This window comes from Zootoca vivipara, chromosome 3 (assembly GCF_965207765.1).
Source record: "Zootoca vivipara chromosome 3, rZooViv2.hap1.1, whole genome shotgun sequence".
Classification (NCBI taxonomy): Eukaryota; Metazoa; Chordata; class Lepidosauria; order Squamata; family Lacertidae; genus Zootoca; species Zootoca vivipara.
Genome location: NC_142586.1, coordinates 30,016,616 through 30,043,943, shown reverse-complemented (window position 1 = coordinate 30,043,943; position 27,328 = coordinate 30,016,616). Strand labels below are relative to the sequence as shown.

Genomic DNA, 27,328 nt, shown 5'->3' with positions numbered 1-27,328 from the left:
AAAGGAAAGAGGAAGGGAAGAGGAAGGGAAGGTAATGGAAGGAAGGAAGGAAGGAAGGAAGGAAGGAAGGAAGGAAGGAAGGAAGGAAGACAGTCCTTTTCCTCTGTCCATTCACTGCCGTTCAACAGTACCCCAAAATCTACTACCTGAGGCAGCCTGTTTTGCTTTACCTACTGGTAGTGCTGGCCCTTAATTATGTTCTAGTATCATTTACAATTAAGGCCATAGCTCAGGAATCCTGATACAAGAAAAAAATTGTTCTGAGTGCTGTCACAAGAGCTGGGAAAGTGCCAAATCATCAGTTGCTTCACTCTATAGCTGAGCAATCATGACATTTCTTCAGTCAGAATGACACGGCCTTTTTTTGTGTCCCAAGATACTAGGAGTTGCGTAACTGCCACATAATCACCTTTGTGCGCTGAGGGTCAAGTGCAGGCTTGCTTTGTCACAGTGCTCTCTCCTGAGAAAAGGTGTGGAAGTCAGAGATATTTCGACTGCAATCCTTAACTTGCTTTCCTGGGAGTCACCTCATTTTCCCCGAGGGGTAGGCACACGTTTTTAGTTCACTGTATCTTCATGGGCCTGCCATTACGCCCCAGCTCTGCAACATTATCTTCAAAGCGCACATGTAAAAACAAAATAGCACGCGTTTCCATTTATGTAAAGGTACAAAGTACATGTTTTTACTCCACCCAGCAAGCGGCCTCCATTTATGTAAAGGTACAAAGTACATGTTTTTACTCCACCCAGCAAGCGGCCCATGGCATATGCGAATAAAAATAACTACCGTGCAGCATGATCCCCGCCGGCCTAACTTTTCCAAGTCTTATTAGTTTCTGACATTAACGTTGTGGTGGTTGTTCTGATTTTTTAGTTGGCTGGATATACAATTTGCTCTGTAACTTTCTGCCTTGTCCCTTTCCCTGACGTCCTTTCTCCAATAGCCAGCAGCTTATCATTGCTGCCGTTTCGTCACTGATCTATCATTGCACTGTTGTAATTTCATTTGTATGAGGAAATTCTTGTACAGTACCATTTATTTATTTTTTTACAAATGCTTTAAAGGTAGACAGATAATGCATAATCCTATATTGAAGATCTGCCAGCGGTGTTCCTCGTAATGGGTTCAAGTGGACACGGGAGGGGATACCTTCCCCTCTTTGCTAAGTGTGGGGTTGTACACTAGATTTGATTCTGGGAACTGCAGTGTGTAAAGCATGAGCCATTCCACACACACACACACCCAGACCTTCTCCTGCTCCTGGCATCTGCTCCTGGCATCTGAGACCGGATGTTGGGGCAGCGGCGAGACAAATGCCCCATGATGTATCTGTTTGCTGTCTGCTGCTTAGGGTTAGGGAACTGTTCTGTGGTGTTTGCCTTGTGGGTTTGAATCCCCAAAGGAGCTCTCCTTTTGCCCCTGATAATGACTGGTTTTTTACAAATAGTTACAGGTAGGTAGCCGTGTTGGTCTGATGTAGTTGAAAAAACAACAAAAAAAAATTCTTCCAGTAGCACCTTAGAGACCAACTAAGTTTGTCATTCATATGAGCTTTCGTGCAAGCATTTAGTACAATTTATACCTAAGTAATTAAGTATAATGTGATGTTTTGACGCAACACATAATATGAGTGGTGTTTTATTGTTTATTGTTTATGTTTACTTGTTTAGTACACCGTTTGCTTAATTGTTCCATATAATTTGTTCAAAACCATTGGTTTTTCATGTAAATTATCAGCATGTTTTATCTTAAATAAATAAATATTGCAGAAAATAATAGTATGCAACTATTATTGCTCTACATAAAACCTAAAATTTATGCTTATTAGTTCACAATTTAACATACTGAGAATAAATGAGTCAAATCCCTATGTTTTCATCACTCGTAGTGAGGCAAAATTTCAATCTGTAGGAGCAGGGTCTAAATATTAACCGATTTGTCCCAAATTTGAAATTTGACTATGTTTATACCATACGCCTGATATAAGATCACAGGAGGAAACATTTTCCCAAAAAAGTTTTTTATGACCCACCCTGGTGTGCATGTACACTTCTTCAGATACTTCTTATTTATTCTGTTTTTTACAAACTCCGTACAAAAGATAAGGGTCTTTTTTTTCACTCCCATTCCTCTGGTAGGGCTCAACCCCCACCCCACCCCCAGCTTATTCAGTTCAGTGCCCTCAGGAGTGAACCACTGGAGGCTGTTGCTACCAGTCTATCTGATTTTTTATTTAAAAAATTTTTTGTCCTTGTGTCCTAGCACTTCTCCTTTGGCTACTTGTCGAAACAATATTTTTTTCTGGGTGAGATCTGAACCTTTGTCTCAGGAAGGCTAAGTGCACTCACTACTAGTCATCTTACCAAGGCCACATGCAGGGGTGAAACTAGGCTTTTTTCACCCAGGTCAAAGACCCTGTGTGGCAGTGGCACACACTTAATAGCATCCTCTGGAGGCTCCCCCCCCCCGCAAAAAAACCCAGCTGGCCTCTCCCACCCCATGCACACCATACACTGCTATTTTATGCTGCCTCACATATAGCCCTTTGGGGACATTTTATGGCATCACTTTAAACAGTCACGGCTTCTTCCAGAGAATTTTGGGAGCGCGTTAACGATCCTCAGAGTTGCACTGCCCTCCCGGAGCTACAATTCCCAGAGTGGGCTAGCAAGGAATCCCTGCTCACAAAGAGCTCTGGGGATCCTGTCGATGACGACAACAACGACGACGACGACCCACAGGCTTTTAGTTATAATATCCAGTCTGTATGTGTAGTGGCGCCCACCCTGTGGAATGCCCTCCCATCAGATGTCAAGGATTATACTGTATATCTTGCCATTATATATCTTTCAGGAGACATCTGAAAGCTTTTTAAGGTTTAATGTTTTGCTATGTTTTTGCAAATGCTGGAAGCTGCGCAGAGTGGGTACAAATTATTATTATTATTATTATTATTATTATTATTATTATTATTATTATTATTATTATTACCGTATATCAACAAAGCATTATATCAATCCTTCCTTCTTTGCAGGGGGCTAGAAGGGGTGGGAGGGAGAAGGGAAACAGTCATGCAATTTCGATTTTTCTTTTAGGGGGGAGCGCGTACTGAGCAGAGGCGGCGGAGAAAGTGCTGAGTCACCGCCCCCGACGGTCTCCTGCTGCGCTCCTTTCCTCCTGCTGCGCCTGCCTCGCCTCCCTCCCTCCCTGCGCCCGCCCGCCCGCCCGCGCGCGCCGGGGAGAGAGGGCGCGCGCGCGCACATTTCACGCACGCAAACACAGGCGCGCGCGCACAGAGCAACCTCCTTCCCCTTCCCCCTGATCACGTGCCCCACTGCTGCCGGGACGGTCACCAGCACGACCACCCCCTCCCTGCATCACACACACAGAGCCGCGCAGCTGGCCTCTCTCGCTTCGTCCGCAGCCGGCACAGGCGCTTCCCCTCCGGGAGCCTCGCGGGGAAAGAGGCGCGGCGGGGAGGGAGAGAGAAGTAGCAACAGCCGCCGCCGCCGCCGATCTCTTCCTCCTGTTTGGCCACCGGCGGAGGATCCTTCTCCTTCCTGCCGGCGCCGCTGCCGCCTCCTGGAGGTAGCTTTTCTCCTTGGCGCTGCCCGGCCGGCTTTTTCTCTCCCTTTCCCCGTGCGCCCTTGCGCCGCTCCCCCGGGGGGGCCATGGGGCTCCTGTCGCAGGGCTCCCCGCTGAGCTGGGAGAAGACGCAGCGCCACGCGGAGCACGTGCGCAAACACGGCATCCTCCAGTTCCTGCACATCTACCGGGCGGTGGGCGAGAGGCACAAGGACGTGCTCAAGTGGGGCGACGAGGTGAGTGAGGGCCGGGGAGAGGGAGCTGGAGACCGGATCCAAGAAGCTGCCTTCCTCTCCTCCTCCTCCTCCTCTCCTCTCCTTTTTTTCCTTTTCTTTCTTTCGTCCACCCACCATGGCGCGCTTTTGCTGCTGCTTCAACTTCATTCAACACAACAGCCTTGGGAGGTAGGCCGCTGGCGGCCCTGCCCTCGCCCAGCACCCTGCACGGTGCACATGTTGCATGGGGAGCGAGTTTCCTGGACGTCTACGGGGTTTGCTGGGGAGGGGGGTTGTTTTGGTTGTTGTTATTGCTGTTATTTGTTAAATTTGTTTGCTGCCCTTGGATCTCAGGACGGTTCAGGACATGAAAAAGCACAATATACATCATAAAAAGGAAAGCAAACCAATAACACACGCGCACATGGGTTCCCTTGCACCCCCAATGCTGCTGGTTCACACTCAACCGGGACCATTTTTTTGCAGTGTGAAACCTGTGTCACCTTGGAAAGCCACAAGCATGTCCGATTTAAAGCTTGTGTCTTTCACAATCGGTTTCAGAAGTGGTGTAAAAGGCTTGTGTAGCATCACTTATGAAAATGCCCTTCAGCTTCCCTTGTGCATGTAACAGATTGCTTTGTGCCTGGTTCTTCCCACATTGTGACTATTCAGTAGGCATGGTGCTTGTTTACTAATTAATGGGTTTGTATATGCTAGTCCTATCAGAAGGGCCATGATATCATAGGTGGTTGTAAGTGTGAAATCTGTTCATTTACACCAGTGTCACTGTGCTCTCCTTTCATCCGGAGAAAATGATTGAAGTAGTGCTTGCCTATATTTGCTACAGCAGTTAATACCACCCAGTGTTATGAATGAGGTGAGGTGGGGAGAGAGATAATGACAGGTTTCCCCACACTATCTTGGGTCATTCCATGTTTCTGTTATCAACCAAAAACGGTTTTGGCCGGTAGTAGAAAGAGTTTTCAATATTATGATTTCTAGAATTTTGTTCATTAACCTTTTCTAGAAATTGAGGTGAGTGTAACCGATAGACCTCTTCCAAAGTGTATGATGTCAAAGCTGCTCTTGTGTTTTGGCACAAGTAATGCTTGAAATTCAGGCAGCAGAAACGAAAGTCATATCGCGAGGAGTTTCAAGTCCTTTCTCTGCACGCCATGCACAGCATTCCTAGTTTACTCTTTGGGTCTGCCTTAAGATCATTGTACATTGAAGCCCCACCATATACATACGTAACGTTCAGAAAGTACATGAATGTCATATGTAAACCAAACCTTTATACACACTGGGCTGGACTGGGCATGGATTTCACTTCTAGGTATTGTCTTTGGGATGCTGCAATGTGGTCGCCCCAAGTACAGCTTCTGAGTTGCTGGCCCAGAGGATGCTGGAGTATATCTTGGAAGCAGCAGCAGTTCTTGAAAATTGCCCTTCTAACACTGTTGAAGGGTGGCACGTAAATCGTGTAAGAGAAATAAATACAATGATGGCGTGACCTGATAATGAGAGGCGGGTTTTGTATATTATAAATCCTTAAATAGCCTTGAAGTGAAAGTGAAGGGTGGGAAAGCGTTATACTTGAGATACAGAAGTGTGAAAAGCATAACTTGCAAAGGTTACTGTAGGCCAGGGTGATTTAGCAGACAACTGAGCAAGGATTTGCATTTGGGGGAGAACCTCCTGGTGTGCAAAAGTGTGCTTCATTGAGCCCAGCACATTTCTAATACAGTGGTCCCTCGACTTATGAAGTACTCAGCTTACAAAATTTCGAGTTACGAATGGGGGGGGGGAATGGCCACACGCTTACGTTTTTTTCGACACCTGAAAGGAAAACCGTTGCAGTTTATATGGGGTTTTCTCGACTTACGAATTTTAGATGCGGTTAACTCAACTTACGAATTTTTCCGTTTCCAATGCATTCTTATGGGAAAGGGCTTTTTTTTTACTTACAAACTTTTCGACCTACGAATGTGCATTTGGAACGGATTAAATCCGTAAGTCGAGGGACCACTGTATGAATTTGTCAGGTGCTCTTAGACACAACGAACTTCACTGTCTAGTCTCCCAACTTGGTTGCAAAATAAGTTGCAAGAATTTGAACACCAAAGACTCAAGTTGATTGTGCCTAAGAGGTGCCCCCCCCATAATAAATATTCAATGTGCTTCTTTTCTACTGCATCTGGTATGTTGAGCTGGTTGAGAACATATGCAGTGTTTTCTTATGGCACTTTTCATCCTCAGAGGTTCCAACCTGTTTGTTTGTTTTTTCATTTGCAAGCCAACTGAGTATTTGTATCTGAGGAAGGTAGAAGAAAATGTGCAGTGTGAGACAAGTTTTAATCTTTGCAGCCTATTTTGTATTGGGCACTTTGGATGTGGAGGTTGTTTATGAAAGGCATCACTTTCTTTGCAGTTCTTATAAGCGTGCTAAAGAATTTAAATTAATGGGAGGAATTGCCATGCAACTTTATAACAGACATGCCTGTGATAATTGCTCCACACATTGTGGATTTCATAAGGCATCTCCAGACTTGCGCTGCCTAGGGCCATGGTATCTTATAAAAATTGAAGATGATTGCCCACGGAAAGCTGTTATGTTGAAAAAAACATTCAAGACTCTTTTGTTAATTGCTTTTTATATATTGAAAAAAATCAAACTAATGTAACATGTTCCTAAGTGGAGGATGAGATATTTACAAGTAATTTAACTCACCAGAAGGGAAGATATTTAGGAGCTACTTTTGGCCTCTCCCATCTTCACTTGAGGCTTGTGTAAAAGATTTTTGTAAGAATATCCAAGGTTTGCTTCATTCTTAGAGGCTTAACGTTCATGAAGATTAGGAACATCTTAAACTGAGTGAGACCGTTGGTTCATCCAGCCCAGTATTACATTTGACAGCAGCTCTCAAGGTTTTTAGACTGAAGGGATTTTTCCCAGTCCTACCTGAAGATGCCAGAGATTCAACCTATTAAATGCAAAGCATTTGCTCTACAACTGAGCTTTGGACGTCACCCAAAATCTAATACCCAAGACCACATAATTGCATGGTTTCTTGAAGCTTATTTTGTATACTAATGAGCCGAATCCCTATTAAAAGTTGAAAAGTTACATATCACATTGTTATCTACACTGCATACAATGTATGTATATGTCATGTACACTCTTAACTTCTCATCAGGGGAAAGACAGCTATATTCAGTACTGTACTATCAAAGTAAAAGTTTAATCTTGTCCTATAGCTGGTTTTATGGTATAAAAATTAACCAGAAGAAACAGATCTTTGTTTGGTTAGATCTGTGCATCTCTGCTTGACAACAAATCATATTGGATACTCTTGTTTTCTCTTGGTGGTTTGTAATGTCTGTATTTTGTTGACGTTTACAATTGTAGAACAGTAGTGTTTAATTTAGCATAGGCTGTGTGTGTCTGTTGTGCACTACATATTAATGCTGTGTCCAGCACACTAAATTGTTTGTTAAAAGTTTAATCATAGAATTGTGGAGTTGGAAAGGAGCATGAGCGCCATCAAGTTCAATCCCTTGCAGCGTTCTGCACTAGGCTCTGTTCTTTCCAGTCTTACACATTTTTTACTCAGAAGTAAGATCCATTATTTTTAAAATAACAAGTACCTTAAGGCCAACTTTAATTTGCAGAACCGTAAATCTGAAAAAGAAACAAGCACACATCTCCGCCATAGCTGAGTATGTCAAATCCTACTGAATTCAGTAAGAGTTTTTGCCTCCAGGCTAATTTGGTCCTGGAGTGGCACTTCAAATGAGTCACAGCTTTTTAAAATTAATTTAAAGGTTCTTACACTTTCTTCTGGTTCTGAAAAAAGGCAACTAACTTGAAGCTGTATGTTATATGCATTTATTTAAAGAAGTATTTGCTTTTAAACATTATGCACGGTGTTTTGTAACCTGCCCGTCACCAAGTGGTCCCAAATTAGGGGTGCACACATCATTAAAATAATACTAAAATGCAATACACATATAAAAATCTTAAAACTAGTAATTAGAAAAATGTGCATCCCTGCTTCATGGAGCAGGTGAATAAATAATTTCAAATTAAGTGACTTATAACGGGAAACTTAACCTGAGAGTATTAAAAGACAAGTTTTATGAAAAGGTTAGCAATTAATGTTCTATTGTCCAAGTAAAGATACATAGACAACATCTTTCTGTAATGTTGTCTATGCCTTGCATTTTCCTTTTCCAATTTTAGAAACATTTTCTTGAAATCTTATGTCAAGCTTAGAAAAGAAAGTATAATTTTTTAAATGCTGATTTGATTCCCCCCATAAATTTTCTATTGCTTTTGAAAAACAACTATTTAATTATATTCCTCTGCTCCCTTGGTCTCAAACATTTACTTCTCCTGTACCACTTTTACTTTCGTCAGAGGTGTTTGTTTACCGAAAGAAAAGACCTCAGTAGACAACTGAAAGAAGAGGATAATGAGACATTTGTTCTTCTGCCTTGGAGAAGATATTTCATATTATTCTACTTTGGTGCAAAGAAAGGGGTTTCGGCTCCTACTCTTGACATCCTGCCTGGGAGCATCCTTCTAGTCTGCAAACTGAGGCTGTGGGGGGGGGGGGCTCCCATTTACTCTGCACCCAGTGATCTCCTGCCACTAATTTGTGAAGCCATGTAGGCAAGATATTAGTCACAATTCAGCTTTATCCCATAGTTTCTTGAGTAATGCTGCATTTGGATTCATTTCCCCCCCAAACCAGTTTTGATCTGATTTCAAAACATAAGCCATATGCGGACATCCACTCTCTTGCCCACTGGTGTGGAGAGGCAGCAGGAGACGTTGAACACACATGAAACCGTTCTGGTGTGGACAGCGATGTGCAAATGCGATATGAAACACAGCAGTAAACAACCTTTGCTGTTCTAATACAGTAACGTGCGCACGGCCTGAGGTTGTGTGGTAAACTTACTGCATTGCCCACTCCTTTGGCCAAGGGAAGGGAGAAACATGACTGTATTTCTCCACAAAGAAGCTTTTGTTCTTGTCATGGTTATTTGCCAGCCTATGGAAGAGCCCTAATGAGTTCAATAGGAGTTGTGCAGCATGGGTGTTTGGTGGGATTGAGCCCAAGAGACACAAATTTGCAGGCTTTGATGTTCGTGCATATCTGTGTGTGTTTAGGTGCTTCCTCTGAGCAAGGGGGAAATGCTCTCAACGGGCAGTGAGAAGCCCATGATGTACTTTCTCTAGACAGGAGAGAGCAAGAAACCTCCCTTTTGATCACACCCAAACTGTATTATGAACAGACCTCCTAAAACCTCAGGAAAGATGACCGAACTTTTCCGTGTATAAGACTCAAAATAGAGAAAATGGGGGGAGATTGCCCAGAGGTGTTGAGCTTTTATTGGGGGGGGGTGTTTTGCTGAAAATCGCTCACCCGCAGGAACGCAGCAGCCAATCGCATGCATATTGGAGAAGACACCAATTGCCCACCCAGTTGCCGCAGCAGCCAATAGCCAGTGGACCTTGCAGCACCCACCAATCACCCACAAATACGCCACGGACAATATCCTGCTCATGACACCCATCAATAGCCCGTCCCCCCTCTCCACTATCTGTGTATAAAACGACTCGTAAGTTTTTAGCACAATATTTTAAGAAAATAACTTAGTCTTATACATGGGCAAAAACGGTTGTTTTTCTTTTATGTTTGAAAAATAACTGCACATGGCATTTGGCTCCTAAGTTTTATATCTCGGTTTCTAACCCTGATCACAGTGTGCTATGGAAATCCTGATGGACTATTATGTTCACATATTTATTTCCATATTTCTCAAAGCCTTCCCTGTTGCTTCTTTCAAAACTCATTGTGACAAAGCTTATATAATGCAATAACTTCCAAAGCATCGTGCTGTTCTCAGTTGGTATCCTACAGCATACACACATTTGAAGCTCAGTCTTACGGCTCTTGACTCAGAAACAAGTAGCACTGAAATCTGTGCAGTGTCTCTAGTATCACAGTCTTAGACCAAGGATTTAATAACCTGATTGTGTACAGGATTTTGCAGCCTTTGCTTTCTATTAGTTGGTTTTGGTTGTTGTTTGGGATTTATTTTGTACCTGCAGTTGTGTGTCTAATATTCTGGACGGAACAAATACATATATGCAGATGACTGGAAAAATAATGTTAATGCATGCAACTAATTTTCACGTGTCTCTAATATTATTTCCCTACACACCCACTCCCCCCCCCCCAATAAAAGTCACTAAGTTTGTTCCCTGAACACAGTTATGGCAGAATCTGAGAATTTGCCAGCAGCCTTACCAGCAGACTCAAAGTATAGCTAAACAGTATTTAGGAGTTCAGTCTCTTACTACCACAGTTGCCATGCTTACGAAGATGCAGGAAGTTTGGAAAGCTTAGTGTACAGTTAATTATCAAGGACTCTTGTTTTGGAAAGGTGTACTGTGTTTTCAGTTGGACAAAGCAGTACTTCATACTGAATTTGCCACAGGGATGCCACTGATACCACTAGCAGGTAGTTTCATAAATCGTATTTATGGAAGACAATCTTACTCAGCTACAAGTGATCGGCAAAGAAGAAGAATTTTCTTATCCCTGCTGTAACACATAGAAACAGACCGGACAAACAAGTGCCATCGCTTGGTGAGTTTCTTTGTCTGGTCTGTCACTGACAGACAGGGAAACTTGTTATAGGATTGCATCTACTCACTGTGGCTGGGAAGAGACAAATGTACTCTGTACTGGTGCAGTCATTCTTTAACGGATGCCTCTATCACAGCTTGCTTGGGTCACATAATGCCTGAGATTCCTCACTTGTCAGAATTTTTCTAAAATGCAAATTCCTTGAATTAGACGTTTTAGGTTATTTTCCCAGTATTTCTCATTTCTGCATTGTGTATATTTGTGTCTGCAATATGTAGCTCATGGATAGTGACTAAATCCCATTTGGCTGAGAATTTGTTTCAAATTAAAAAACCTCAGTTTAGGACTTCAATGTTAGCAAATTGAATCACATATTTGTAAATTGAATCACATGTTTGAAAAGTGAAGTAGGAAGAGGCCTCCCTCCCCCCTTTCGTGAACCCACAAAGGAAAACAAATTGAGGCATAATAAAATTCTACAAAAGCATGCATAAACAGTACAGTTAAGAATCCCTTTTGTTTATTAGAGGTTTAACCATAATAAACATCGTCTGTTTTTATAGTATTGCCCTGCTTTGCGGTTCACTGTTCAAAGAAAAGCACACTTTGTTCTCTATAATCTATCACATTTTTTTCCTTTAGTTGTGTACAAAATACTGTAATCTCTAGGTTTAGTTCTCTATAGTAAATCTAAACCCCGCTTCCTGGTTTGTGGTATGTGTTGCACATCCTTTAGTTATATCAGGCCACATGACACTGATTAGGGCACATTGCTCTGGTACAAATAGAGCGGAAATGGTCAACAGAAATACCTATGGCACATACAGAATCGCTTGTACAGTGGTACCTTTGGTTACAGACGCTTCGGGTTACAGACGCTTTGGGTTACAAACTCTGCTAACCAGGAATTAGTTGCTCCAGGTTGAAAACTTTGCCCCAGGATAAGAATGGAAATCGTGTGTCAGCAGCGCTGCGGCAGCAGGAGGCCCCATTAGCAAAAGCATACCGCAGGTTAATAACAGTTTCAAGTTAAGAACGGACCTCTGGAATGAATTAAGTTCTTAACCCGAGGTACCACTGTACTACCATACAATGTGTGTGTGTGTGTGTGTGTGTGTGTGTGTGTGTGTGTGTATGTATGTATGTATGTGTATGTGTATATATATATATATATATATATATATATATATATATATATGCATGCATATGTATATATATGTATATATTTTCAGTTGTGTGTCTCACACCAGTAAAAGCACGTCAGGGATTAAAATGAGTCTTTTCCCTTAGCCGTGTGATTATGTAACAGGCTAGTGCATCTATGAGGAAGCAACTCTCAGGCTCTCTCTGGTGTGTTTTTGAAAGAAACAATAATCTGAAAGGAATAGCATTAGTGCCAAATTGAATTTTCACAAACAAGGGAATGGAAGACAGCAGATTAGTTCCCCTGGGAGGGAAATTCTCATGGGCGGATTCCCCCCCCCCCATTGAAACCATCTTGAGGATGCTGAAAAACTACAATGACAGCTGCTGAGTATTGTCACTTGTGACTTTAGGGATTTGCAGGTTTGTAATCTTATTTGTGATCATGAAAGTTCAATAAAACACCTGAGATTTCCTACCTACAGAGCATTGCCATGAAACTGTCGATGTGTTTACAAATGATGGCTAGCTTGTCGTATTCATCTAGTGTGCTAAAATGTTGTGTGTTCTTGTTTTGCACATCAGGTGGAATACATGCTGGTAGTATTTGACCATAAAAACAAGAGGGCGCAGTTGTCCCTAACTGGAGGAGACGTTCTTCATACTTTGCAAGAGAAAGGGGAAAGAGCAAACCCAAAGTAAGTACCAACTGTCCTTAGTATTGGTTCACTTATTTCCTGAAGTTCAGGTGATTTTTCTAAGTCAGTATCCAAGCAGTGAGCAGAACGTGGTTTGTATTTTGTTTGCCACGTGACAACTAGCGTTTATCAAAGTGGTCAACTTTGAATAGGTTGTCATTTTGCATGCCAGAACACTGTTAATGCTGATGTCTCTGAGCAGTATTTCTCAGTTCGGGTGATTGGAACACCCAATAGGCTGGTTTCGCAGCCAGGAAGACGGGACATGCAACACAGAGAATGTGACCCTACAAATGTTTGTCGCATGCTCCTGGGCCTTGCTAGGTGGTAGCAGGCGTTAAACCCAGAATATTAGAGACATCTCATCCCATGTAGAAAGAACCTTCACAGCAGCATTCAAAATTCACCAGGCGCATTTTGCACCTGGCTATCGGCCACTTGCGACCAAGTGGAGGTGCCCAGACATGGCCATGCCTGGTGTCTTCGCCATCTCGAGGTGCATGCCTGGGGATCATTGTATCTTCACTGTTTTCACACACTTAACAACACGTCCTGTAGAATTCTATCCATGACATTTTATCTGCACAGCCTGAATGGATTTCAGGAACCAAAAAGTTATATTGAAAAATATGACTTTCGAGCTGTCTGGCCCCAAATGGCAACTAGGCATTCCGTTTTGGCAACCGTAACCCTGGTCTAAGGAGCCATTTGATGCCCAGCTTAGATATCTGCTTCATGGTAGATGGCCAAAATTCTCTTTCTCATAAAGATGATGGTTTTATAATCCTAAGGTAGACTTAGTCCACTCTGGGCAAACTGATCCAGCAGAGCAGGATCATAAGCCTATGGCAGAAAAGACATGATTCCAAGTTAAGCATTCGTTCTTATATTCGCCCTTTATACCTGACTTCATTTAGCAATGTTTCCCCCCCAAAAAAATTTTAAGGTTTTTTTTTTGGTTAACTTTGTTTGTGTTATATATGTATTCTGTAGTTGACCATTGTAATGTTTTATTTTGAAATCTTTTAAGATAATATTTAAGTTTCCTGTTAATTTATGTTGGCTTTGACTGTATGCTTTATATTTGACTTTCTTCAGAAAGGTTTTATTTTGGATTGTTTTATTTGATGTTTCAAATGTGCTGTAAACTGATTTGAGATATCTTAAAATTATAAAGCGGTATAATAATAATAATAATAATAATAATAATAATAATAATAATAATAATAATAGACTTACAGCAGTGGTAGTCAAACCTGGCCCTCCAGCTGTTTTTGGACTACAACTCCCATCATCCCTAGCTAACAGGACCAGTGGTCAGGGATGATGGGAATTGTAGTCCCAAAACAGTGGGAGGGCCAGGTTTGGCCGGCACTGACTTACAGTCACAGTTGTATGCTGTCCTTGCCATTGGTCAAAAAGATTTCAAATCCTTGCTTCCGTCACAGCCATCCAACTCTGTGGAGGCCAGAATATGGAAGCTATATGATTGAGGGGACCCCTGGGCAACCCTATGGAGGGACAATGTCCGAATTTAACACTGTGCAAGACAACATGAGAAAGCGACGCCTGGAGGCTGCTTCTGTGCTGAAACAAAACGAAGCTGTTTGCACTGTGACATCATTTCCAAGGTTTGTCTCTATCCTTCTAATATGGGCTGAAACAGCGTTAAGCATGCTGCCCACCAGGGCTGAGTGTGCCTTGCCACCTGGTGAGAGACTCCCAGCCGCCTGAGACACGCTGTCACTTTGAGAAGCCCAGGAATAGCAGGCATTCCCCCTGCTTCTTCTGTCCTCCTCCAGGGTTTCTTGCAAGCCTGGAAACCTATTGCCTCTTCCTCCGAACTCTTTGCACAGAAGGAGGATGTCTTATAACTGGAGACTTATCTAATAGAGCTTTCGTCAAGCCCTCTATCTGTTTCCTAATCTGGAGATTAGTGTATTTATACAGAGTACCTGTACCTATTTCCACTTCTGTCCATGTGAGGAAGTTGTGCCCACCCCAGAAGTATTTTATCTTTTAAGTTACTTTCCTTTTAGTTTTGTTCTGATGTGTTTGTAGTAATTTCCAGCTTGTATATGTTTTTGATTACTTTTTAAAAGCCTTTCACGATTTGCTTTGAAATGTGTAGATTGGGCTGTCCAGGATTTACGATACCGGAGTGTGTGCCTACCCCAGTTGAGACAGGAGCCTCCAAGTCTCTCTTCTTCCCGGACGAAGCCATTAACAAACATCCCAGGTTTAGGTGAGTATATTTCGGAATTAAGAGAGTTGTCTTTTCTCTCTGGATGTGCAAGTCATAGAATAGTATTTCCCTTTTGGGTGGAAAGCAAAACTTGCCAGAGGATGTAGTGCTTTTGAACACAAGCTGCATACTGCCCTCCTTCTGGGTGCACACCAGAACTTATTTTTCCTGTGTGCCTCCTAAAACAGTTCTGGAGCAGATTTGAGGGTGGCATGCAGGGAAAGGTGCGTGAGAAGAAGCACCATTGAGCAACCAGGTGTCCATCCCAAATGGAACTGCTTTTTTCTGAATACCACCCGGATAAAGTGTACACACATTGATACTTATAAACTCCTTCAGGTTTAAATTTCTTCACTCGGTCTGGTACAGTTTTATTGACATCTCATGAATGTTCCTTACATTAGGAGCAGGTAGTTGAGACTTACACAACCCTTTCTCCTCCTCGGAATTTCTCTATTTATAAACTGGCTGAGGCTGTGCAGAGGTGTGCAGGGCTGGCCCTATGGCCAGGCTGGGTGGCGTAGGGCGCCCGCCCGCCAGGGGGGGGCGCCGCACAGCTGCACCCGCCCGCTCTCCGCGGAGCTGCGCTCGCCTGCCCGTCGCGGAGCTGTGCGCTGCGCCTGCCCGCCCGCCATGCAGCTCCGCCGCCCACCGCGCTGGGAAACGGGGCAGGGTGGGGGCGCCGGAGGGATCCGTCGCGCCAGGTCACCAAATATACTTAAGACGGCCCTGGAGGTGTGTGTGCGTGAAGACCCTGACGGCTTGCTGCCTCCTGGCGACTGTGGCAGCAGCAGAACATTAGATTATAGTGAAGATAAATAAATTCTGCTCCCCTGGCTTTCTCTTACAGCTTTCTGTCGTCGTTGTAGTAGAATAACAATGACTACTTACTACTTTGCTAAACATTTGTTAGGCATTACAAATATAGGCCATCATAAAACATCCATACCTAAAATTTTAAAATATATACAAATAAACAGCCATGTGAAAATATGTCATAATGAGGATTTTCGTGGGAGTTTCTTCCCGCTAAATAGTGCCATTCACCACTGTTGACAAAAACTTAGCCACCCTTGCAGTTACTTCCAGGTTAATGTCAGACAGATAGAATCTGATATTTTCATGGTGCCGTGATGTTAGACTACCCAAAAAAGAGGGAAAGCACATGTTTGTGTAGCTGGTTGTACCATGGACAGTAGAAAAGAATATGTTCTACTGTGTCTGGCACGTTCAAAAAAACATCCGCAATGTCTATCGTTTCTGGGGATGTTTAAATATCTGCCCTTGACAAAAGCTGAGGGGAAAACATTCAGTCGGGCTAATTTTGAAATATAAGTCACCCTGTTATCTGTTGTATTTAAACCATAAAACTTGGGGGAGCAAATTGTATTTACAGCTATCTCGATATTTTGTTCTTCAGTGTCCCTTAATCTGATTTTAATGTTACAATAATTGTATTCCTCACTTGAATTATACAAGAGTTCCAAGTCAATACCAATACGTCTGATTTTTCTATGTAAGAGGTGGAACCATCTGGATTTATAAGAGTCCTTAAGTAAGTCAGAAATCAGACTCGAAGGCTGGCAATGGAAATGACAACCCAACCAGTATTTTATAGTGCTAGCCCACGCCCAATATTCCATCGTGAATAGCAGCTGGTATAAATTGGTTACCCTTTCTGAAAATAAAATGGAGCTAGATATAGGAGCAGAATAACATTTCTGCTTCAGAGGATTCTTCATCCAAGGAGTCCTCTGAAGCAGCAATGTTGTTCTGATACAAACCTAGCTGAGTACGAAGATGGTCCGCAAAGGAAAATCCAGAAAAAAATTAAAAGTTTACACCAGGGGTCAGCAAACATTTTAAGCAGGGGGCCGTCCACTGTCCCTCAGACCTTGTGGGGGGCCGGACTATATTTTTTTTAAAAAATATGAACGAATTCCTATGCCCCACAAATAACCCAGAGAAACATTTTAAATAAAAGCACACATTCTACTCAAGTACCGTGTTTCTCCAAAAATAAGACACTGTCTTATATTTATTTTTCCTTTAAAAAACCCACACACGGTGGCTTATTTTCAGGGGATGTCTTATTTTTTTATTACATGTCCAGCCTAGCCTCTTCCTTGGCACCCTCCAGAACTGCGCCTATCACTATGTCATATTTTCGGGGTATGTCTTATATTGCGCAAACGCTTAGAAATCCTGCTACAGCTTATTTTATGGGTATGTCTTATTTTAGGAGAAACAGGGTAAAAACACCAGGCAGGCCCCACAATTAACCCAGAGATGCATTTTAAATAAAAGGACACATTCTACTCATGTAAAAACATGCTGATTCCTGGACCGTCCGCGGGCCGGATTGAGAAGGCGATTGGGCTGCATCTGGCCCCCGGGCCTTAGTTTGGGGACCCCTGGTTTACACGCAAGTTTAATAAAATAAAATAAAATAATGCTAATTGCTAAAAAGGGTGTGACTGTTGTTTGTTGAGATGGCATTTCAGCAGGTTCCTTTTCCATTTTAGTACTTTAACGAGAAACATTCGACACAGAAGAGGAGAAAAAGTAGTGATAAACGTACCAAGTAAGTGAGCAAATAATTTGCTTTTCAAAAAGTGGAGTAGGACCATTAGCAATGGGTTTAACTTTCTGTCATCCTGTCTAATGCAGTATTTAAAGACAAGAATACTCCGTCGCCATTCATAGAAACATTCCCTAATGATGATGGTGAGGGAGCAAGAGCAGTCAAGCCTGGCCATGTCTACATGGATGCCATGGGGTTTGGAATGGGCAACTGCTGCCTTCAGGTAAACTCACGGAAACAAATGCTTTAGCAAGTATATATATATATATATTACTAGTGCTTTTAAGCAATATTAACTTCCTTATTAAAGCCTGCAGCTCCTGCTTACATAAAGTGACAGTATAGCCTACTGGCTACCATCCCTAGGAGGAAAGTGAGCAAGGAACTGCTTAGGAGACCATACTGGGATTTCCCCATTACAATTGCGTCTTCGTATCTGCATGCTTGGAGGGGTGTGCAGTTGGTTAAAATAGTGCAAGTGAGCCTGGCTTTTTGCAGCTTTGGTGTCAGGGGGGAGGTTGGTTCTACAGCTTGGTAAAGTGGCTGCGCATTATTATTATTTTGGTTTAATAGCGGTTGGCTTGATATCATCCTATAGGTAACATTCCAGGCTTGCAGCATCTCTGAAGCAAGATACCTTTATGATCAGCTAGCAACCATCTGTCCCATTGTGGTGAGTGAGTGGTAGAATTTATTCCACCACACATTATATAATTCATAAAGAAAATAACCATAAAGCATGTTGAGTGTGTGCGCACTGGTTCAAAAAGCTGATAAAATACAGGGGCTGCGTTCTGAGGCACCGTGCGCATCAGTGAAATTGTGTATAATTGAAAACCATTGAAAAATCCTGCAAACACCCCGCTCTGCCCTTTTAGTGATTTCTTTGTGGGGTCAGTTCAGGGTCCGACGCGATGCGCATATACATGGTCGCACACATATTGAATGTCCGTAAATGTGTGTGTGTGTCTGTGCCTGCATTCTATTGTGTAAAACAACCTTTGGGCTTCAGGTGACATTGGGCTTAACAGTCATATCTCCAAATTTTTGTCATAAGTAAGGAAAACTTTTGTTTACAAACAACTCAAACATAAGATACTACAAAAAGTTAATGGCTTCCACCTAGCGTATAAGTCGTGTCATTGTTGCAGCAGACAAAGAAGTTCAGGTAAAAGAAGAGTTTGAAAAATCCTAGTTTACTTTCACAACATTTGTGTAACAGGCATTTAAAGTTGAACTCTTAGGTGCCTCCTCATTGTGGAAACAAAGTGATATAAGGAAAGTGGCGCTGTTTTAGGAAGTGGTAAGGGAAGACTGGTGGTGAAGGGTAATAGTAAATAATGAAATTATGTATTAAATATTATTTTAGTATATCATGCTTTATCTTGTGTTCTGTGTTAAGTATTATAATGCATTTCGTATATTTTATAAATTTTATTTTTAAGGGGGGGGGGAATCAGCGAGAGAGGCAGGGCAACAGAATATTTGTTGCAAATGCCCATGTACCCCATCCAATCCAACCCTAACCTTACAGTGTTCAAATGCACAGAGCTCTGCACAGGTTTTCTGAATACTACCAACTTGGGGGTACTTTGAAAGAACTGATGGAGGAGAACACAGAGGTTCAGAGAAGTGGTCCAATCACGCTGGAATGAGATTTGCAAGCAATTTGTGTGCGATTATGCCAATAAAATGGTTTATAAAATGAGTATGCCAATAAAATGGTCACTTTGGAACTGGGTATGCTTGCACAACTTGCTTACCTGTGGATAAAAAGCCCTGTCCTGCTAGGAGGTGAAGAGTCTTTTTGACAACTGATGGGCAACACCGAACGAAACCCAGTTGTCATTTTTTTAAAAAAATAGAATGAGGTATTCCTCATATAAAACTCCCTCTTTAGAGGCACTCCCTCTTTAGAGGCTTCTTCCTGGAACCATAAATATGCAGGTGTAGTACACTGAATGAGAGAATGCATGCTAGGTTAGGAAGAAGGGGACTAGATAAGAGGGTGCTAATCAAAGCTCCAAATTATGTGTGTTTTATTAGCCAAAAACGTGCTGCTATTTAGTAAGATACAGCTCTTGCAAGAGTTCTCTGTTGTTGAAGGCAAATTGGGGGGGCGTGCCTTCTGTTTCGGAACAAAACATCTTTAGATTTAAAGGGTGATCCATTAGCAGCTTTCTGTACTTCCTGATGTTTTTCTTTTAGATGGCTTTAAGTGCGGCAGCTCCATTCTACAGAGGCTACGTGACAGATATCGATTGCCGTTGGGGAGTCATATCTGCCTCCGTAGACGACAGAACGAGGGAGGAGAGGGGATTGGAGGTAAGTGCACACAAGGACTTAATAATAACAGCCTGTGTAGCAAATGCTTCTGCAGTATATATTAAGAGTTTGCGTCGCATTGGGACAATGCCAGGGCAAAACGTGATGCCTGAGAAGTTTGAGTCTTCCAAGTCAATTTGGGGTGCTTTACGAAGCACCAAATTGGGATTCAACCAAAATGGCACGGTCAGTGCGCACCCCTAGTATATAACCTCAGTTACAAAGTTGTTGTTTACAGAGTTGGCTAGTTCACAAAGGTTTCACGTGATTTATTTTTTAAAAAGAGAGCTCTTTTGGCACAGGAATGGGGAGCTTGTGGACCTGCAGACCCTGTTGGACTACAACTCCCATCATCCCTGACTTGTTATGATGCTGGCTGGCGACTGCTCCCAACAGTTTCCCATAGATACTAAGTAGGGTTTGTAACAAAATAGTGCAGCCAGTTTCTGCTCTCTGAAACCACCCCCTTGAAACCAAAACATGGTCAGGATAATGCTGTTGTTGATGGTATCAAGAGCCGATGAGAGATCAAACAGAATTAACAGAGTTGTGCTTCCGTTGTCTTGATAAAAGTCATCCATTAACAATGGTCCAGATCACAAGCAGTAACCAAGGTTTGTTCTTGGCGTACGGCTCGTTGGTAGAAAAACCATGAGAATTGGTTTAGACAACAGAAGAAGCCAGACTGGGGGCTGTTTCCTCTTTGTGGCACAGCAGCGAGTGGGGGAAGAGGGGGGATTTTTAAATAGCATCCACCAACTCAATGCTCATTCACGTGAAATCATTCTTGTTTAGTGTGGCATGTGAACTGGCACTGCTTTTGGTATCTATTGCCAGGTAACGTTTACAATTACTAGATATGGTTACTATCACTAGATTCCCCCCTTTCTTCTTAAATTACACAGCCATTGAAGAACAACCGCTACAGAATCAATAAATCCAGATACGATTCCATAGACAGTTATCTCTCTGAATGTGGTGAAAAATACAATGACATTGATTTGACGGTAGATAAAGAAATCTACGAGCAGTTAGTAAAGGAAGGTAAGTTTATTTGAAACGGCGTGACAGTGACGTTTATGTTGATTTCTGCCTTAACAATACGTGATCTGTAAGAAGGGCTTCTTGCCATTAACTTTGCAGTAGCTGCGCTTGAAATATCATGAGACATAAAGTAGGATATTTATTAAGTAATTTTCTGAAGAGCACACCTCATCTAGAAAACTGATTTTGTTCTTAAGTAATAGGAAATAATGGATTAGCAACAAATAGCAGCACTACAAGCCACAAACCATAATTCCCTTTATACTCCAAAAGCTCATAGGTTTATGGTGATTATTCCACTTCTCAAATAATTCTTAGTGAAGCAACTTCAGGCAAATATGAATTCACCTAGTTATCATATTTGACAGGCCAGTTTTCTTCTTAATATTGAAAAGTGTCCCAATTTCTTGATTTTTATAGGCATTGACCATCTGTTGGCCCAACACATTGCTCATTTATTTATCCGTGATCCTTTGACTCTGTTCGAAGAGAAAATACATCTGGATGATGCAAATGAATCTGACCACTTTGAGGTTGTATCTTATACTAGGTTCCTAATAGTAGAAGCTGTATTTTTTTTCTGCTTTGTGTACTATGGACTGCTGTAGAGCATGCAACATGCAACTACGTTCAGATAAGCCAAGGGATCATTTGCAGTAGTTTGTGGTCCATCAGCATTTCTTAAATTACAAGGTGTTCCCAATGTTGGAGACATAGAGTAGACTTTATTGCCCACTGTCTAAATTTAAATAAATATCAGCAGAAGTGCAGAGTGAACCAAAACTATCTAAACGTACGGGTAAGCATTCAGAGCAAAAAGTCAGTGTTGACTGGAGAGACTCCTGGCACAATGCAAAAAGCAAGTGAAAGGACAGACAAAATGTTCTCTCACTGGAACCAGCATCCTGTCTGAAGAGCTGGATCAAACTATAGTGAAGAATCAATAGTTTAAAACAACAAAAACGTGCCCGCAATCTTAGCTTCTAATTATTGCTCTTTTATTGGGGTAGAATAAAAGCCAGCATGGTGTGCTAGTTAGAATTCTAGACTAGAACCGGGGAGGCCTGCATTCAAACCATGACGCTCACTGTGTGGCAAAAACAGTTTAATAATAGTAGTTCACCACTCTTGGAAGCTGTTAGAGGTCATAGCCTTAATGTATCTATTTTGTCTCTTGCAGAATATTCAGTCAACAAACTGGCAGACAATGAGATTCAAACCACCACCTCCGAATTCAGACATTGGATGGAGGGTTGAGTTCAGACCAATGGAGGTAAATAAGAAACTATCTATTTGATAGATAGTACTGCGAATGAAAACTTTGCAGTCCAAAGCATAGGGTTTGGACCTATGCCTGGGGTGTTGCACCCAATCTCTATCCAAACACAAGTAATAGGTATAGACATCTTAAAATCATGAAGGGCAACTGCTTTTATCTCATGGCTTAATCTTTTCTCCAGAATATAATATTCCACAAATTTTAGCTTCCGCGTACATAAAATAAAACTGAGCGTGTGTGTCACTACTTTGCTAATGCTACGGTATGGGAGACAGTTAGCAGTCCTGGGATTCTCGGAAGAAATTGTGTGGTGAGGGGAAGCTCTGATCTATACATCACTTTCCAGCTTCTAACTGGAATTTCCTTCACTCTGGGGCAGAGACCCCATGTTTGCTTGAATGCAAGATTCCCCCCACCCTGCAAGATAGAATCCACTTAATCTAGTGGGTTGAATCCTTGCAGGCTCAGGGATATTCTGTTCCCAAGATTGTGGAAGAGGGCACAAGCCCAAAGGCCATTCCCAGCCTCCTCACCATTGTGTGAGTTTCAGAGCAACAGAGCAAGCCCTTTATTAGATTACTAGTATCTTGAAGCCCGTTAAATTAACGGGTGCTAGAACATGCAATTCCCCCCGCCCATTCCCCCCTCTCTCCCCCTCCCTTCTTTTCTCCACCCACACGTGCCGGGACTCTCCTGGGCTGCCACCGGCGCTGCTCCTCTGTCGCTGCTCCGCCTCCTCCTCCTCCGCTGCTGCGGTCCATGCCTAGGCAGGGGAGGGGGGAAGGTAGGGGCGGCCAGGGCCCTCTTTCCTTCCTGCCCTCCCCCTGGGCTCGAGCCTGCTTTTGTGAAGGGTTAGCGGGGAAGAATGAGCAGCATCCCCCCACTGCCACCGGCTTCTTGCTGAACGCAGCGGAGGCACGGGGTAGCAGAAGAGATGCTTCACGGAGCAGGGAAAGAGGGGCGGGCGGCGGGCTGCCACCCGCCCCTCCTTCCCTGCTCCCTGTCAAACATCTCTTTCCCCCCCCCCCGGGCTGCTCTTCCTCCCCCCCCCCCATGCACTGTCCCCGCTTCTGTCTGCCTCTGACCCTGCACCGCGAGGGGAACGGTAGGCAGAGGGGTGGGGGGAGAGAGAGAGAGCGTGTGTGTGACGCCTGCTTGCTGCTGGTCGTCGGGGGGGGGGGAGTGTAGGAGAGAAAAAAGGGGGTAAAGCAGCCTCTGTCTCCTTGCCTTTCCCAACCCACCCAGAGCTGAGCCCGCCACACGCCGGGTGGGGGTGGGGAACGGCGGCGGGGAACGCGCGCTCGCGTCTCAATCCCTCACAGTCCCTTCCCCTCTTCCCCTCGCGTTATTAATTGGGAGGCGAGGCGCGGAACGGCAGTTTGGAGGGGAAGCCGTTGAGCGAGAGAGAACCGCATTCCGCCCCCCCCCCGGCTCTGTGTGCGTCCAGTCTCTGCGTCCAATCCCTGTGTCCGTGGGGCACATGCTCAGTAGCACGGAAAACGGGACACACGGAATCTGGATGCAGAGACACAGGGACTTTATTATATAGGATAAAAAAAGATTTCAGACTGTGAACTTGCTGCTCAACCGTGTTAGTGATTTTTCTAGCACGCTTGTCCGTCTTATCTTTGGTGATTTCTCAATCCCTAGGTCCAGTTAACAGACTTCGAAAATTCCGCCTATGTTGTCTTTGTAGTGTTGCTGACTCGAGTCATTCTCTCCTACAAACTGGATTTTCTCATTCCTTTGTCCAAGGTAAGAGGAGCATTTTCTTCCTCGGTCTAATATACTCAAACTGTGAAAACATTTCTTATTCTCATCTAAGGTGAGAATTGACTTAAAAGTACACGTGCTCCCCTTTGTATGTATTACAGCTTTTTTTTTTTTTTTAATGGCTTTTGTTAGTCTTTTAAAAATTCTGTTCATGGTTTGGGATCCAAGGTTATGTGAACGGAAGGCAGCTCACACAACTGAATCTTCTCCATCCTCAAAAGGCCTCTCTGGAGTGTGAGGGGGGCCTTGCAAATGGCATAGGCTGTGCTTGAAGAAGGATCCCTTGAGAACAGGGAATTGCCTAAATGTGTATGGAGGCACTCTGTTGGCACAGTGGTCCTCTCTCCAGTTTTGGGAAGTACTCCCTTTAGGAACGTGCTGCTAAGGGGAGGAAGAGGGGAAAGTTGCATGCGTGGTCTTCTGCTCATTTAATTGTATGTAAGTGCTTGCTCTGTTCTTGACTTCACTGTATTCCAGCACTCCAAATTTCTGAATCCAGCTAGGATTGGTATTGCCAGTGGAAATGGAATGAACCACTCCCCGTTGAGGTTGAGATAGTTAGCCTGCATAGTTTAGCTACTCCTTCCCCTCTCAAAACCTCAATTTCTGCTGCGATAGTGTGGAGCAACCTCCACACAGAGCACTTTTAAGGCGCAGTACCACTCATGATAGGGCATCTACCCAAACCAGATTCTGTGTGTCAAAAGTTTCCCAACGTATGCACATGATCATAGGAGCTTAGACACAGGGCCATGATTTGTGGCAACAGCCCTTTAAGAGTACTTCCATGTTAGGGATGAGGCTGTGCTTTATTGACCCCTAAAATGCATTTGTTCTGGTGCTACCAAACGATGGCATAGTTGTAGGGTTGTTTTTGGCTGTCGGGAATACTTAGAAGCCAGAGGTAGTGGTTTCCCCCTGATCTTCAGCTCTTCCTTTCTTCCTGCTGCAGCAGTCCTTCCCTGAGCACCACAGAGCTTCATTTCACTCCTAGAGTGGATGTTAGGATCCAAACCGTTGTGTTGACATTCAAGACGTCTTGGTGATGGGAGATGTCACCTTGCAATCAAAAGACTTGTGCTTCTAGGAAGCTTTTTGAAGCTTGTTTTTTTTCTTTCTGCCTTTCTGGAATACAGTAATACCTCTGGTTACGAACCGTCCTCCTTGCGAGCTCCGCCAACCCGGAAGTAGTCGCTCCGCTAACCCGGAAGTAGTCGCTCCTGGTTGCGAACTTTGCCCCGGGATGTGAGCCAGAGGTGTGCATGCAGCAGGAGGCCCCATTAGCAAAAGCGCACCTCAGGTTAAGAACAGTTTCGAGTTGAGAACGGACCTCCGGAACAAATTAAGTTCGTAACCAGAGGTACCACTGTGTGTGTGTATATATTTGCTCATTAGCATTGTTGCCAGTTTGTCCGTTATCAGGACTCTTGTGATATTTTCCCTTAAAGCTCCAAATCCTGGATCTGTCATAGGTGAGCATTTGAGTTTCCTCTTTTCAAGATCATATTTGAAGTGACTAACATATCCTATGAGTTATGGGTATCCTCGATATGTCCCCAAAACGTTCAGAATCTGTTAGCCACCATGATAGCCCACAAGTGGGTTAGTTCACTGAAATAGTAAATTTGAGAATGAATAAAAACATTTTTTTTAAGCATGTGTGCATACTTCAGATCTAACTCTTGGAAAACTCTCTTGCAGTCAACTTGGTTTCAGTTGGTTAGAAGCAGCAAGCATATAGACACATTGCAACGGAGAAACTGCAGTAATATGCCTATGTGTATTATAGTCTGGATAGAATATTTTTGCTCTTCAAAAACATGTCTTTCCTAGTAAGCAATACCGTAAAGATCAAAGGTAGAACAACCATCTCCCCTTCCCCACCCCCAAAGAAGTCATCTGGCAAAAAATTGCTTCGTGTGTACAAGCCCAAATTTTGCAACTATATTAGTAATGCTGGATGCTTCAGGTGAACCATTCAGCATTTTAAGCCTTTAAAGTATGGCCTTAGATGCTCCAGATTCTTCTATAGCTGCATTTCTAGTTGAGTTACAGCTGGGACAGATGCTTGTCATGCTTCTGTATTTTTTTCTTCCCTTGCTGTGTGATTCCTCTTCCACCTGTATACTCTTCATCTCCCAACTCCCCAAAGGTGTATTTCTTCTTCCTTCCATAGATTTGTGCTGTGTTTGTCATAAAACCTTTCTAGTGCATAGTATTTTTACACAGCTCATTCCCTTTTGGAGGTCTCATTGTGTGTCATGCAAATTATTTGTTTTCTATTTTCTTGTTTTCTTTGCCTACTGTGCGTTAGGCCACTTTACATTGTGAGCATTGTGTGTGGTTTACTTGAAGTGCTCTGAGATTTTGGTTGGCTTTTTATCCAGAAATTTGGAGCCAAGCCTTTACAGTCGTACCTTGGATCCCGAACGCATTGCAGGTCGGAATGTTTTGGCTCCCGAATGCCACAAACTCGGAAGTGCAACCAATCAGAAGCCGTGCTTTGGAATCTGTTCCGGAAGTCTGTTTGATTTCCAAAATGTCCGGAAACCAAAGCATGGCTTCTGATTGGCTGCAGGAAGCTCCTGCAGCCAATCAAAAGCCGCGGAAGCCCTGTTGGGCGTTCAGGTTCCAAAAGAACATTTGCAAACCGGAACAATCACTTCCGGGTTTGTGGCGTTCAGGAGCCAAAATGTCAGAGTTCCAGGGTGTTTGGGATCCAAGGTACGGCTGTAGTTGCAGAAGTAGGGTTCCACTCCAAAGTATAGTTCTGGTAAAGGTAAAGGTATCTCTGACCGTTAGGTCCAGTCGCGGACGACTCTGGGGTTGCACGCTCATCTCGCTCTATAGGCCGAGGGAGCCGGCGTTTGTCCGCAGACAGCTTCCGGGTCATGTGGCCAGCATGACTAAGCCTCTTCTGGCGAACCAGAGCAGCCCACGGAAACGCCGTTTTACCTTCCCGCCGGGGCAGTACCTATTAATCTACTTGCACTTTGACATGCTTTTGAACTGCTGGGTGGGCAGGAGCTGGGACTGAACAACAGGAGCTCACCCCGTCATGGGGATTCAAACCGCCAGCCTTCTGAATATTCTCATTTTGAGGTTTTCGGAGACCCTTGCCCAAATCAACTTCTTTGCAAAAAACAACCCTGTGTCTTGCAGAAAATTCTAGGCGGTTTTGTAGGATGTGCACTTGGCCTGGAAAGATGCCTAATACTTCCCAGAAGCTGCACGGTTTGGAAGTTTTCTGTAATAGTTTGGCAAACCTCGCTTGACAGGGTGAGCACTGGGAATGTGGGAAGCTACGTTACGACCAGGTGGGACGTTTCTCTATCTAGTCCAGTATTGTCTGCACTGACTGGCAAGATCCCAAGCAGAAGTCTTTATCCTTTTAAAAGGAGATGCTGGGAACTGAACCTGGTGCTAACAAAGCACACCAACCCATTTTGCATTGAACTTCCCGCAAGAAATCAGACTTTCAAGCTGAGCACTCTGGTTCCGTATGAACGTGAATGTTAAGCTATGAAAGGGGGAAATGCCTCTCTCTGTGTGTGTGATGTCTAGTTGCTTTCTATATATTTCTATATATTTAAGCTAGTAAGTAAGTGAACAGCTCAGAGTCATCTCAAATTGCTAAATTCCTCCCTACGGTTGTGTACATGTATAAACAAATGTGTGCCCAGAATAGCTTGTGAGGTGGCAACCATTTTTCATCGTGGTTGCTGTCGGAGGAACTGCAGTTGTGACCAAGTAGATGGCTTGCTGATTCAC

At 43.4% G+C, this 27,328-nt stretch overlaps 1 protein-coding gene across 2 annotated transcripts in view; it reads left to right on the top strand.

Annotated features, from left to right (window-relative positions):
- The first annotated feature begins 3,228 nt into the window (after nt 1-3,228).
- Nucleotides 3,229-27,328, top strand: part of GCLC (glutamate-cysteine ligase catalytic subunit) — a 29,274-nt gene continuing 5,174 nt past the window's right edge. Inside the window, exons 1-12 of one of the 2 annotated variants that reach the window (XM_035109790.3) lie at nt 3,229-3,822; nt 12,195-12,307; nt 13,756-13,938; nt 14,439-14,552; nt 17,078-17,136; nt 17,223-17,359; nt 17,735-17,809; nt 19,345-19,461; nt 20,367-20,505; nt 20,926-21,038; nt 21,686-21,778; nt 23,435-23,539. In XM_035109790.3, coding sequence (XP_034965681.1) covers nt 3,673-3,822; nt 12,195-12,307; nt 13,756-13,938; nt 14,439-14,552; nt 17,078-17,136; nt 17,223-17,359; nt 17,735-17,809; nt 19,345-19,461; nt 20,367-20,505; nt 20,926-21,038; nt 21,686-21,778; nt 23,435-23,539 — 1,398 coding nt within the window. In that variant the 5' untranslated portion in view covers nt 3,229-3,672. Of the gene's footprint in view, nt 3,823-10,290; nt 10,467-12,194; nt 12,308-13,755; nt 13,939-14,438; nt 14,553-17,077; nt 17,137-17,222; nt 17,360-17,734; nt 17,810-19,344; nt 19,462-20,366; nt 20,506-20,925; nt 21,039-21,685; nt 21,779-23,434; nt 23,540-27,328 lie in introns of those variants that run through there. The other variant, XM_035109793.3, reaches the window with a different exon arrangement.